General features: G+C 40.2%; 1 protein-coding gene across 1 annotated transcript; it reads left to right on the top strand.

Annotated features, from left to right (window-relative positions):
* The first annotated feature begins 12,512 nt into the window (after positions 1-12,512).
* On the top strand, positions 12,513-14,312 carry LOC149841061 (pentatricopeptide repeat-containing protein At5g48910-like). Its single transcript, XM_090005182.1, has one exon. The coding sequence runs from the start codon at positions 12,513-12,515 to the stop codon at positions 14,310-14,312; it is 1,800 nt and encodes a 599-aa protein (XP_089861308.1).

Genomic DNA, 14,312 nt, shown 5'->3' with positions numbered 1-14,312 from the left:
GTTTGATACAATGCTGAAATCTCTTGCTCCCAAGCAGTCATTTGCTAAAATTTAACCACGTTTCGATTATGGAGCCAAGCTTTGATATCTTTAGCGAGACGAGACAGTTTCTCATGACACCGGATAGCTGCCCACTGCTCATTGGAGGGCTTGTTCCAAGAGTCTGAAATAATAGTATGAAAATCTGGCTCCTGGAGCCACCATTGTTCAAACACAAAACTCCTGGCGGAATTAAAACCACCTCCCCAAGTAGTGATTAACTGACCATGGTCCGAGATAGAAGGAGTCAGCAAGACACATTTGACATCTGGAATGAGATCCAGCAAATTTGGAGTGACAAAAACCCTGTCAAGAACTCTGCAGCATGGGCGAATTTGCCTATTCTACCAAGAGTAACGCTCTCCACTAAAAGGAATTGGGTAAAGGTGATGCCGATGAACAAACTCTTGAAAACCTCACATAGATGGATTGGGAAGAACGGGGTTATTAGAATCATGAATAGACAAAAGGCAATTAAAGTCTCCCATAAGAAAATGGTACTCCATGTTTGAGACGACGATCCTATTTAAGTCGTTCCAGAAAGCAGGCCTCATGACAGCATGATTAGGGCCATATACACCAGTGACCACAACCCTCCTGCCACTGTCTTGCAAAGTGAAGGCAACAGACAAAGAAAACAGACCTATGTCCAGTTGAGAAATATTTAAAGATTGCTTCCCCAAAATAAGGATACCACCGGCATGGTTGACCGCAGGCTTAAAAAAATAGTCAGCACCCCTCCATATACTAGAGGCAACAGAGCGAGAAACTTCATCCATCTTAGTTTCACAAATAGCAATCAGGTCAGGCTTCTCCTGACTAACCCAATTCGCCAGAAACCTACGCTTAGTGGGGCAATTCAAGCCCCTGATATTCCAGCAAAGAGACTTCATGACACACAATCTGGAAAAATTCGGGGGGTGTGTGACCTCGCTGACCTTCGTGGAGACCTGCCATCGAAAGTCGTAACATTGAGTAGGTTGCTCCTCTTGCTTCTACTACCACTGCTAACTTGCCGGTGCCGAACAACCCCCATACGCTCAGTAGCCCTCGAAGGATCGGGAGAATCACCCCTTAGATCAGAGACAACATCAAGTGAAGGACCTGATGAGCCACCTAGGATAGTAGAGACTACCGAAATGGTAGATACCATATCGACAGTTATATGATGCAGCTGAGATGAGGAGAGAGAGATATCAAGCATTCAGGCTGCCTCTTCAACCTCAACACCCAAGGGCGATAGAGGGGGACTATTGAGGAACAGGTGGAGAGGAAGGGAGAGCCACACTTGGGAGAGCCCCACACCTCCAAGAACTACACACAGAATCAGTGACGATAGATGCAGTAATAGTGGCCTCAGTAACGACCGGCGATAAAGGAAAAGGAACTGATAGACCAATAATCATGCATCTGTGAGCCTCCGTCGAACGAGCATTAAACACCATAATGTGAACCGCCATATAATCAAAGCGCCTCAATGGAAAAATAATGAAAGACGATGACAAAATTGACCTTTTTTCACCTTTAGCATGACTGTCTAACCGAGTTGCCAATCCACCTCGAGAAGGGGCGCTAGTCGTGTAAGGCATAGAGTCACTAACAGATAAACCATGATGAACATGAGCATGTGGAATAATGATAGACTTATCACCAGTAGGATAATATTCAGAACTAGTTGCGGCAGATATCTTAGAGCTCCCCATCAGCACGTTCGACGGCCGTTGAAAGTGAGAAGCGAGAAGTCGAGCAAACGTGCTGGGTTTGGCAACAAACGTCGAAGATGTAGATGATAAAGTCGGAACCGTATTAGAACAAGATTTCCTGGTAAGCTGCCTTGGCAGAGTATGTGATAACTGGACCGGGACCCAGATAGTCCCAATCTTAATGGCATGAAAAGAAATCTTCGGCTCCTGAAGATCTCCAATCTGCACCCATGGCGAAAAAGAAGTACGTCGCGAAGGTCGCTTAGAACTCTGACAGGCAAAGTGGGACTCCAACACAGAAGGTTCGTTGGAGTCAAGAGGCTTCCCAGTTGAATGTTGGTGAGGAGCATTTATTCGCTTTCGCTTCCAAAGAGGATGACGACGAGCAAGGAAAGATGAACCACACCTATGGCAGTCAAAGCGTTTCTGAAAATTCAAAGACAAACATGATGCGCACCACCAGTCTCCCGGTCTAGCGCGTCGCAACTGAGATCTTGTGCGAAGGGCACAAAAAGAGCGTTGCCATGAAGATTAAACCTGCTGCCAACCCCGATCAGCGACCCAATGCGGAAGCTCTCGAAAAACGAAAGGCGGGTCAAGCAGCGCCATGACAGAACAGGCTTCGAGAGACTCTCTCCTAACGGCACGGATAAATTTTCTGATGTCCGAGATATGAAGAGAGCCCGCATCCAAGCATGAACCAAGGACATCCGAGAGATTGAAAAATAATCGATGCTTGAGTCTGAAAGGCAGGTCAACATCAAAACCCCACTGTCGAAGGGCAAATGCTGCGCCCCAGTCATTAAGAGCATCCTGAATGAAATGGAAGGCCCTCCGATTTGCTCCCAAGGAGCGATCAGAAGCAAGACCCCAAAAAACACGCGGCCAGCGACTCATGAGGAAGAAAGGAGAGAGAGCACCTGTCTGCCGGAGGGACGTTGGACGGTTGCAGAGGGGGGTCGAGGCGATTGCAGTTGGTTATGTCTCTGATGCGGTGAGGGAAGACGCTGCAGAGGTCCGACGATGGTGGCTCCGATGCAGTGAGGGAGGACGCTGCAGAGGTCCGGCGATGGTGACCCTAAGGTCGGGGCATAGCTGTAGAGGAGGTCGAGTGATGGTGGCTCTGGCACAGCAAGGGGCGTCGTGCAGGGGAGGTCTATCGACGGTGGCTCCTGAGCTGCGATGAGCGTCGCTGCAGAGCCCGCACGGAGAAGGTTGTCACCACCCACGATCGTTCCTCCCTTTCCACTGTTTGGGCATCTCCCACACGCAGCAGCGAAGGGAGAAGAGGGGCGGCTTCCTGCGGCTGTCCACTACGGCGGCAATATGAGGAGGAAAGGAGGGCAGCACTAGAGGGGGAAGTGCACGCTGGTGATGGTGGCCCCGATGTAGAGAGGGAAGACGCTGCAGAGGTTTGGCGATGGTGGCTCCGAAGCAGTGAGGGACGATGCTGCAGAGGGTGACCCTAAGGTCGGGCGATGGCGGGGCGTAGCTGTAGAGGAGGTCGAGGGATGGAGGCTCTGCTTTGGCGAGGGGATGAGGGAGACGATGATCGGGTGAGCTGGCCAGGTTTAGGGAAAGAGTCAGGGAGAGAGAAACGGGGCATCAGGGGGTTCGAAGGGAAACTGAGAGGTAGGAGTCGTCAGGGGAAAGCTAGGAGGTAAGGGGGCTCCGGCGTGCCTCGGCGAGGGAGGGTCGGGGCTCAGGTGAGCGTGCCGGGGCCGGTGTGTTTCAGGGAGACACGGGGGCTCAGGGTCGGGGTCATCCTAACAGAGAGAGAGAGAGAGAGAGAGCAGAGCAAGGTAAGGGGGCTCCGGCGTGCCTCAGACGAGGGAGGGTCAGGGCTCAGGTGAGCGTGCCGGGGCCGGTGAGGTTCAGGGAGACACGGGGGCTCAGGGTCAGGGTCATCCTAGCAGAGCAAGGTAAGGGGGCTCCGGCGTGCCTCAGGCGAGGGAGGGTCGGGGCTCAGGTGAGCGTGCCGGGGCCCTACCCCGGGGCCGGTGAGGTTCACGGGGGCTCAGGCGAGAGAGAGAGAGAGAGAGAGAGAGAGAGAGAGAGAGAGAGAGAGAGAGAGAGAGAGAGAGCATTGTAGCTTCTTAATGGGAGTTGAGCCTACACATTATGCACATTGTCTAACCGTTGGATCTCATTTAGATCCAACTACCACAAAGTATTTAAATACCCCTTTTAAACAACAAAACATGCAGACCACTCTCCTCTCTTGTTCTCCTCTCCCTCTCCTTCTCGTTGTGTTGTCGACCTTTGCCACACCGTCTTCAGTTGACTCCCTCTCTCTCTCACCTTTCCCTCTCTCAAGCCCCCTCTCCATCTCTCTATCAAACAATTTCTCTCTCTACAACTGGTGCTCTCCCTCCCTCTCTCTCTCTCTCTCGAGCCCTCTCCCTCTAATCCACCAATAAGAAAAAATGTGATTTCTTCTCAAGAAACTCCGATTATGGTTCAATAGCAAGAACAACTATATAGCTTGGCAAGAGATAGAGAAAAAAAAAGACTTATAAAGCTCTAGTAAGGTATGATTTTGAAGATATGATTTTCTTTGCTCTAACTTTCAGTGTAGGTGATCCATTATGCTATAAAGATGTTATCAACTCAAATGATAGCTAAGTGTACAGAAGAGATGATGGCACTATATAAGAATAAAATTTGCAACTTTGTGGAGTTACCTAAGAGCAAAAAAGCTATAGGGTACAAGTGGGTGTATAAAAAAAAGATGGTGATAAGTTCAGACATTGTCAAGGAGAGGGGGCATTGAATATGGGATTTTCTTTTGTACGGGTGATGGCAAGCCAAACCCAAGGTGGAGATTGTTGGGGTGATATAACTTTGTCTTGGCACATAAGATATGAGACCATTTAGAGTCTCTCTTTTATATATTACTAAGGAAATCCTAAATAGAGTCCTCCTATACTACCAAGGAAACCTCATTGAGGGTTTTTTTCTTTGTTTTGAAAACTTAGTGTGAGACCTCTATATAAAAATATATAGAAGGTGATTTCAATGGGTGAATTTCAAGAGAAGTTCTTTAAGGGTTCATGTTCACAAGGGTGAAGGGATGCTTGTTCAGATTAAAACAAGGGAAGAAAAATAATGTGGTGCAAATTTTGGTTTCGACTTGTAGGATGGAGGTAATCCATATCTGTTGCATATTAGTGTATTGTGTCGTATTCTTGAGAACCCTGTAATATCGCATACTTGTCAGTTTAAATAATTATTTCTTTTGTACTCTTTCCATGGCCATAGACAATTTTGCTGAAACACGTAAATTTGGTGCCTTGTGTGTTTGATTAATTTCTTTTTCTTTTATTGTATCATGTGTTTGCACACTTCCTAAGCCCTTAATTTTTATAATAAAAATGCTCAACAAGTTAGTCTTAATTTATGTTGTAGTAATTCTTAGGTCTCCTATGTTTTCCTACAATATTTATATGCAGAGCATTATGCATTCATTTTTTTGAGATTTTTGCTTCATTCATCTCAGAAAATATATTTTATCTTATGGTTCCATTTTTGTGATTTTTTGAATCATCTTTGTATTTTTCTATTTTATTTTTTTAAGTGCTAGATTCTACGGATCCGGATAGTTCTGGTGTCTGTTAGATTTTATTTTAAGCACTAGAGGGTGTATGGGATATTTAAATAGTTTTTCTAATTTTCTTTTGCAATTTTGGTTTTGGATCCAGAGCCATCCATTGAGAGAGATCCAATTTACAAGTATTGAATCTTGCAAAAGATCCAATACTACTCATGTTGGATCCACATTGGCTCCCTTGGGGTTGAGCTAATATGAACCCACATTTTAGCCATTTAATTCAGCCACAAAGGGCGTGTAAAGGGAAGTAATGAGACTCCAACAAAAATTGTATAGCTCTTTATGTCTCTTTTGACTGTTAGAAAAAGAATTAAAGGCTAAATTCAAAATATGCTCTATCATTGGTCACGTTGGAGGTGGCCTTGGAACCTCCTTTAAATCATTAACTTAGCATGAGTTGAGTTTTAAAGCTTTTGGAAAAGTCATGCAATCCATCTTTGTTCTCTTCAAGAAATTTTAAAGTGAAAGAAAAAAATGGTGAAAACTTCATAGTTTGTCTCCTACCTAGGACGAATTTTTTTGAAGGTTGCTTCAGCTAGACCAATGTGTTGGTTGTTGTAGTTGTTGTATGGGTGAATATTTTGTTGTTGTGAAGCTCCAACCTGAACGTGTGAACTGTTAGTTGTTGTCAAAGTCTTTGCTACCATTTCTAGTGAGTTGTGAACCTTTGTTGTTGCCATTAGTTTGAGAGAATCGTAACTATCACTGTGTCAAGTTGTTGTTTCTCGAATTATTGAAGAAACCCACTAGAGGATTTGCAAACCGTGGGTTTGTTGCTGCTGTGACCCACACCATTCCCAGCCTTCATCTCAGTCCATTGATGTTGTTGTCCAATACCATCAACTGTTTTGAACTGGATCGTGTTATTGCTGAACACGATTTATTGGTATCATCGTGAACTTCTGAAATTTGGTTGGAACCATTTGTCTATTGCCTACAACTCAGGTTTGATTAAAACTTACTTCAATAGATTCTAGTTTATTGTATTTCTTGTTTAAAGAAAAATGATTTCACAAAAGTGATTTTATCATAAATACTTTCTTAGACAGAATTGTTTTTATGTGTGTCATGTTCTTTTGCTTAGACTAACCGAAGTCGGTGTAAAGCAAAAGAAAATTCTCATTTTAGAATCTATCATTTAAAGTGATTATCTGTGCAGGTCAAACTTTAAACATTAAACTAAAATTGGCCTAGTATAATTTTTGGTGCTTGAAAGAGTGTATGAATGTATTAGTGATTTTCAGAACTCTATCAAAAAGAGCCAGACATCATTTTTTAAGACATAACTCTTTGATTAGGAATCAAAACTCTATGTGTCATAGCTTGTTGGAAATCTTTTGAACACGCGTACAAGTTTTGTGTTATGCTTGTTTCCTAATTCCGACGTTTACTCTATCAAAAATGCTCCGGAAGAGAGTGGGCAATCATGCAAGTGACTAACCAGGATTGAACCAGTCTGGCTCAGTGATTGAGTCGTATCTGAGTCATCCAAACTTTGATCAACCTGATTTTTGTTTTGCTGAAATCATAACAATATTTCCTAAAACTTTAGTGTTTGAAACTTTGGCAGATTCCTTAAGGATTACCATCGTTTCAGTCTATCCCAACTGGGCTATTCTAGGAGTGATAGGTTTCAAAACTAGTCATTGATCTTCTTGTGTGAGCTATTTCTCGACCACTTGTGGTCAAAAAATTATAAACTCAGATTCGTTGGAAAGGCGAATATGTGACCTTCATTTTTTATGTTGCCTTAATTTGTAGATTAAGCATATAATTGAGTCTAAATGACTCCAGACTGAACCCTGTTAGAATCTAGTCTACCTATTTATAGCATTCACGCGTGAGGATCCATTCGAATATTGGATCGTGGACTGACCCATAGTCGGTACAACACCATTGTTGGTATCAAAGCATATACATAATCCTTAGTTGATTTTAGTATAGTTAATCATTTATTTTCGAAAAGAACAAAAACAATATTAGTTTTCAAAGTTTATTTATAATTTAGGTTTTGTTGCTTCTAAATCGTACATATGGCATGCACTCGTGTTTCTGAGACTGACTCTAGTTTGGTCGCTTTATTTCTCTTGAATGAAAGTTTAGATGATTCTTTTCTCTTGAGTTTTGGATTATTGCTCTCTTAGGATTTCTCCTAATATTTTGAATATTGGAAATAGTAACTTTTTTTCTAATATATCTGAATGGAGATGAATTTATACACTAAATATTTCTTATGATGCATAGACATATTCCAAAGGGGAAGTAGTAAGCAACATAGGATCTTATTTATTAACTGAAGTGGCTCCTTTTTGTTGTTGTTTGTGCATTTTAGAAAACATCAATGATCACTACCACTAGATATAAAAAATTGCCTTATGAAGATATCACAAAGGCTGAAGTGGCTCTTTTTGTGGTTTCCCAATTCATTTTAAAGAACATCAATAACCACTGCCACAAAATGCAAGAAAATTGTCTTTTGAAGGCGTTTGTAGTTTCAATCTCATCAATGACATAATAAAAAGCACAAGAGAACACCATTGTCAATTGTGAATATATGATTATGTATATTAGGCTCAATAAGGAGTTTTGGAGCCAAACTTTGGCTTAGCATCCTGCTCTAACACTGGTGTGATGCATTTACTTAGTAAGTCAAATGCATGATCATTAATAACCTTCATCAATATTAGGATGTGAACAATTTGGCTTTGGGTTGGATTATGCGACATAACCTTGGTTTTGTTGGATTTGGTAATCAAAACTATGTTCCAACGAATTTGGTTTTATCCTTTTTAGAGTTAAGCCTGAATCACAAAATGACAAGATCTGTCTTGCTTACATGTAAATCTACATCAAATATTGCATTTGATTGTATCCTCCCTGCGTCCAACCTATTTACATCATGAATTGAGCTTCCATGCCCTTCAGTTCTATTGTTGTTTAATTACTTTCCTTTCAATATGTAAATTTATTTGTTGTTTATGTGGATAAATAAATTTATACAAAATAGGTGTGTGTGCGTTTGTGTAGATATCATATGGGTGGTTAAGGTTCAATTCTTGTGGGATAAAAGATGCACTTTATAAAGTGTATTGCTACTTCCACTTGTGAAGATTTTCACAACATAGTTTTTGAGAAACTTTTTTAATGCAAACTGACACACTATTAAAGTTGCTATTTTTATGGCATTATGTCCCCTCAGTGATTTATGGTGTTGCTTAAGACTATAACCTATTGACAACATTTTTATGGTGTTGCTTAAGCATTTTGATTTCTGGTTTAATGGTTTGTCCTTTTACTAATTTGATATTTGGGTGTTTGTTTATTGATTTTTGGTTGATTCCTTATTTAAAAGGTTGAAGAAGGCTGAAGATGATGTTATACAAATATTAATGTGGTAAGAAAGTTGGACATGTTTGTTAACATTAATAAAGACAATGGTGACAGTGTGGAGAATTGTGAGAATGTAGACATGTGTTTGGTTATGGATGATGATAAGAAATTTGCTACAGAATTAGATGAATAAGATGATGTTGGTCTTATGTATACGAATGCAAATGCAAATGAAAGCAGTGTTATGAAAATACAATAAGTAAAGAATATGTGCCAAGTCTGTCGTTGGAGAGTATACCTATTAAGAGCATGGGATTTGAAATTGATGCAGATGCACATTAGTTCTACTATATGTATGCTAGGATAGGTGACTTTGATACTGAAACAAAAACTTCTAGAAAAAAAGTAGTCGTTTGGAGACAATTTGCATGCATAAATGAGGGCTATAAGAAACCAACAAAAGAGTTAAAGAAGAAAATGATTATTAAGAGATGTGGTTGTAAAACAAAAATGACATTTAGTTATGTTCCAATAAAAAGAAGTGGGTTGTTCTTAATATTTGATTGTGATACAATCATATTGCATTCTCCATCTAAAATAAATATGCACAAGTCGGCAAAAAAAGTCGATTCGCCTTAGAAAAAGGTAATAAATGCATGGATCAAATATGATATGAAACCTTCTCAAGTGATGCATGTCTTAGTCATTGAAGTAAAATGAATAAAAAATATTTCTTTTATTGAGGAACTGACATATAAAACACAATTATTTGGTGTTGTTTGCCCCCATTCAGTGAAATTAACCACCACAATCAATCAATCGTGTTTGGATGTGCATTACTTCTAGACGAAAAAAAGGAAAACTTTGTTTGGATTTTTTAAGAATGGTTGCACGCAATGGGTGGTCGACATCCAATCTCGATTATCATTGATTTTAATAATATTGGCAGCAATAAAAAAGGTAATCCCAAATACATTACATAGGTTGTGCATGTGGTATTTTAGGATTTGTGGAGAATTTATACAAAAGTTATCTAGATTTTAAAATGCATTAAGATACATGGTTTTACAATTAAAAAATAAGTAAAAAATTTGATGATAGATGGTATGAGGTGATATCCTTGTATCCTAAGATGTAAAACAGTAAGTGGATTATGGATCTTTGGGAAGACCACACTTTATGGGCTTCATCATATTGCAATGATACATTTATGACATGAATGTCTACATCTCAACATATTGAGAGTATTAATAACTTGTTTAAGAAGTGGGTTGATGCATGTACTTCGTTCTGCTTGTTTGTAAAAATGTATGATGTTGTACTAGAAAGACGTTGCCAAAAAATTGTATGACTTTCGAATGATAAAAGGAGATCTACCCATTTAAACATATAGCAGAATAAAATTTTAGTTGCAAGTAGTCTTAACTCAATAATATTTTAAAAAATAAAGGATAAATATTTGAGAGTTGTAAGTTGTTTTGCAAAACTTGAAAGTGCATTTGATGTTAAAATACATAAAGTGACACAAGAGATAAAAAGATGAGATAAATTCCATGATATTGAAAAAGAGTACATTGTTACATATGAGAAAAGCATGCAAAAATCAAGTTGTCAATGTCACTTATGGGAATCATCAGACATTTTATGTTATCACATGTTTTCTATTTTTTAGATTGAACGTATTTGTCAACTACCTTCTAAATACTTTCTCAAAAGATGAACAAAAAATGCAAAGTGTGGTGCCATACGTCAATTAGTTTGTTCACGAGTATCGAGCGAATTATATGCAATTATGAAAAACCATGTGCTTTTGTTAAAGGCAAACAAATGTATTGGAGTGTGATGATGGTTACAACTATTTCTCGGATCTCTTGGACAAGGCATCAAATAACTTTGCTCAACTAAGATTCAGTTCTATGCTACTGATGAGAATTTTAGTATTAATAATGAAAACACATGTAGAAAAGGTGAAAGCAGGAAGGTGTTGCATTCCACTAATCATTTCGTTGATAATGACATTGTTTTGAGGGATCATGAACAAGTGTGTTATAAAGGATGTGGTAACAGAATTCCATCAAAGTAAGCATGTTAAGAAATGTTCAACTTGTGGTTCACATGATTATAATTTACAAAGTGCAATCTCAACATAAAATTAGGGTAATCAATTGCTAATTTATTTGTTTATATAATGATTTGTTGCTATTATAGGTGAATACAAGTTAATTTTGGTAAAAATTTTATATTTTATAATGATAATTGATATAGTTTGTACAATTTTTTTGTAGAAATACTTCTACATATGTTGTTGCTTGTAAACCACGATTATGTCATATTTATAAGGAGACACGACATGATAAAAGAAGTTCTTCAATATTTAAAAAATAAGTCATAAATTTTAAATTTTAAATAATTCTAACTTTACTTACAAACCTAGGTTTTCTCTTGTTTGAATGACCTTTTCTTATGTCAAATGCACTTGATAAACAAGGTGGACATGCATGAAGGTGGACATCCATAATGTACAATAGAAATGACATTGCATCATAATTAGGTATGTGATTAACTTTTAACTTGTTATAAAGAAAATATGTGCGAATTTTTGTTTTTGGTATAAATGCATTTGTATGAATGATTAACCTTCATTTTTTGCTTAATTTAATTTTTGATAGATAATGGTGGTGGTGGAGATGATGATGATGATGATGATGACGGTTTGGTGAGGCTAGTGGTTGTGGCTCATATGGTCGGGATGTGGTGGTGGTTCAAGTTTCCAAATTTTGTATAAATCAATCTTTGTTTAAGATAAAAAAATGAGCATTTGTGTGCCAACTTAATGTTTAAGTGAATTTTGAGTGAGTTGTTTGTTTCTCTTTCTTTTGTGTTAATGGTAAATTTACAAAATGTGAGACCTGTTACTGGCTATATGTTACTTTTGTTCTCTTGTTTTGGGTTGTAGATTGTGTCATTTCATTGATGAAAAGCTTTCAAACCCTTTCACTATTGATCAGGCACATATTTTCTGAATGTCTTTGTTCATTCTTAACCATCAACTTGAAGTTGAGAAATCTGACTTCAGCACCAATTTTCTGATATTAGTGTACCAAAGAAGTCTGTAATCGAGATTGCTGATTAATTAATTCACCTGGCATGAACTGTAAAGATGGAACAAAGATTAATTAATTCACTATCTTCATTATCTAATCAAGAATGATGATTAATCATATAAATGGTTTACATTGAAGAAAACCATAAATCTTGTTAATATTTCATTTTTTTGGGGCAATTAGTCAAGGTTCTGTTGTATACTATTTTTAAGATATGCATTTTGGATTGATTAGTAATTGGTTTCAGATAAATTAGTTGTAGAAATGGAGCAAAGGAAATACTTTATTATATATCATCCTTATCATCAATTGGAAATTCAGATCGTTACATTTGTTTGCTTTTTCGCTATAAACTAAAATTAGTGTTTCTTGAATTTTGTGTAGATTTCCTTGCTGGAGTTCAGTTTTCTGCATTCTGCACAAAATTTAAGCATAAAGATGTCTCTGATTCAATAGTTCTCAACTCAGGAAAGAAATACCGAGATGGAGCAATTCAGAGATCCTTGACACCCCGAATACCCACATTTAGTTGGATCGGGGTTTGGACCCACCCATTTTAGCCCTCGAGGTGGGTTGGGGTGCGACTCGTTGACACCCCCTACAAGTGTTCCCTCACATTCAAGCTGCCGTGGGATCCACCCAACTGTGCCATGATGTGATTGGTCCAAGCTATGAGACAAACGAAGCATCTTGGGCGTGTTGCATTCCTCGTTGTTGTTGATGATGATGGTGGTGATGAAGCCCTCCGAACATGGGTGGGCGCACCGCCGGGCAGGGGCAACCGCACCCGAACCACCACCACCTCCGCGGCATGTCTCCGTCCTCCTCCGCCGCTGTTCCACGCTGCAGGATTTCGACCGACTCCACGCCTTGATCATCAAGAGAGGCGCCTCTCCGCCGCACCGCCGCCAGCACCATCACCTCAACGCCCCTCTTCTCAAGACCGCCGTTGTGATCGACCCCACCCTCCGTCTCTCCTCCCTCCTCTTCTCTCGTATCCCCTGCCCGGACGTGGCCACCTGCAACGTTATGGTCCGAGCGTACGCAAACAGCGAGTCGCCATCACAAGCGTTGCTTCTCTACCTGAGAATGCACGAGGATTCACTCTTTCACGACCAGCACACTTTTCCCTTCGTCATCAAGGCTTGTGGCCGCTTGAACCTCCTCGGAAAGGCCAGGACCGTACATGGTCACGCCGTGAAGGCCGGGTTTGGCCGCAGCGTCTACGTCATGACGGCATTGGTTCGCGCTTATGGCGTTCTTGGGTGCCTGGAATGTGCCCGTCAACTGTTTGATGAAATTCCTGAACCAAATGTTGTCTCTTGGAATGCCTTGATTAGTGGGTATTGCCTTGCTGGTCGGGTCGGTGATGCGTGCCGAGCGTTTGATGAGATGCCTGTGGAGAGGACGGTGGCTTCTTGGAATGCCATGATTGCTGGTTATGCGCAGAATGGGTTTTATAAGGAGGCTTTGATGGTGTTGCGCGAGATGCAACGTAAGAGCGTGAGATTGGATGCTGTCACTCTCATTAGTACGCTATCGGCGTGTGCTAACTTGGGTGCATTAGCTGTAGGAGAATGGTTACATGAGTACGCCACAAAATTTTTGAAGTGTTATGTGCTTTCCTGTAATCGAGTTTCGGATCAAGTTCTTGGAGACGTGCCTGGAAGGGATTTAAGCAGATTTAACTCTTGGGGTGGTGATGAAGCCCAGGGAAGCATGTCCCGTGTGAGCAGATTGAGTGAAGGATCGGACAAAAAGCTTGCACTTGGGAATGCATTGATTGATATGTATTCCAAATGTGGAGATATTGGTAAAGCGCTGCATGTCTTTGAGACTATGCCTGAGAAAAATGTCGTGTCTTGGACATCGATCATCGATGGTTGTGCTCTTCATGGAGAGGGAAGGAGGGCTTTGGATATCTTGCATAGAATGAAGAGAGCCATGGTGATTCCTAATGCTGTCACATTTGTTGCGGTTTTACGTGCATGCAGCCATTCGGGTTTGGTAAATGAGGGGGTGCTTCATTTTAATGAGATGTTGAATGAGTATGAAATCAAGCCACAAGTTGAGCATTGTGGTTGTATGGTTGATCTCTTTTGTCGAGCAGGCATGTTGGATGTTGCTTATAACTTCATGCTAAGCATGCCTGTGGAGCCTGACGTTGTTAGTTGGAGAAATGTGCTTAGTGGTTGTATAATACATGGCAATCACCAACTTGGTAAACTTGCAGCAGAACATGTTTTGGAGAGAGGACTGCATGAAGATGATGAAGGGCTGTACATTCTTGTTTCCAATATTTATGCTGCAGATAGAAGGTGGGAAGATGTAGTTAAGGTGAGAAAAACGATGAAGAAAAGGGGAATTAGAAAAACACCTGGTTGCAGCTCTATTGAAGTGAACCACGTGGTCCATGAGTTTGTGAAGGGAGATAAATCTCATCCTAAGACTGAGGAAATCTATGATATGATTGCTGGCATGATGAAAAATATGAGTGAAGATTGTTCCCCAAATTTTGTTGATTAA

The sequence above is a fragment of the Nuphar pumila genome, chromosome 4 (genome assembly GCF_984573655.1).
Source record: "Nuphar pumila chromosome 4, dmNupPumi1.hap1.1, whole genome shotgun sequence".
In the NCBI taxonomy this organism is placed as follows: domain Eukaryota; kingdom Viridiplantae; phylum Streptophyta; class Magnoliopsida; order Nymphaeales; family Nymphaeaceae; genus Nuphar; species Nuphar pumila.
Note: the sequence above shows the minus strand (reverse complement) of the source record. Positions and strands in the feature narration are given on the sequence as shown.

Excerpts from the sequence above, each read along its gene's own strand:
- LOC149841061 (XM_090005182.1), top strand. The coding sequence starts at position 12,513 with ATGGTGGTGATGAAGCCCTCCGAACATGGGTGGGCGCACCGCCGGGCA.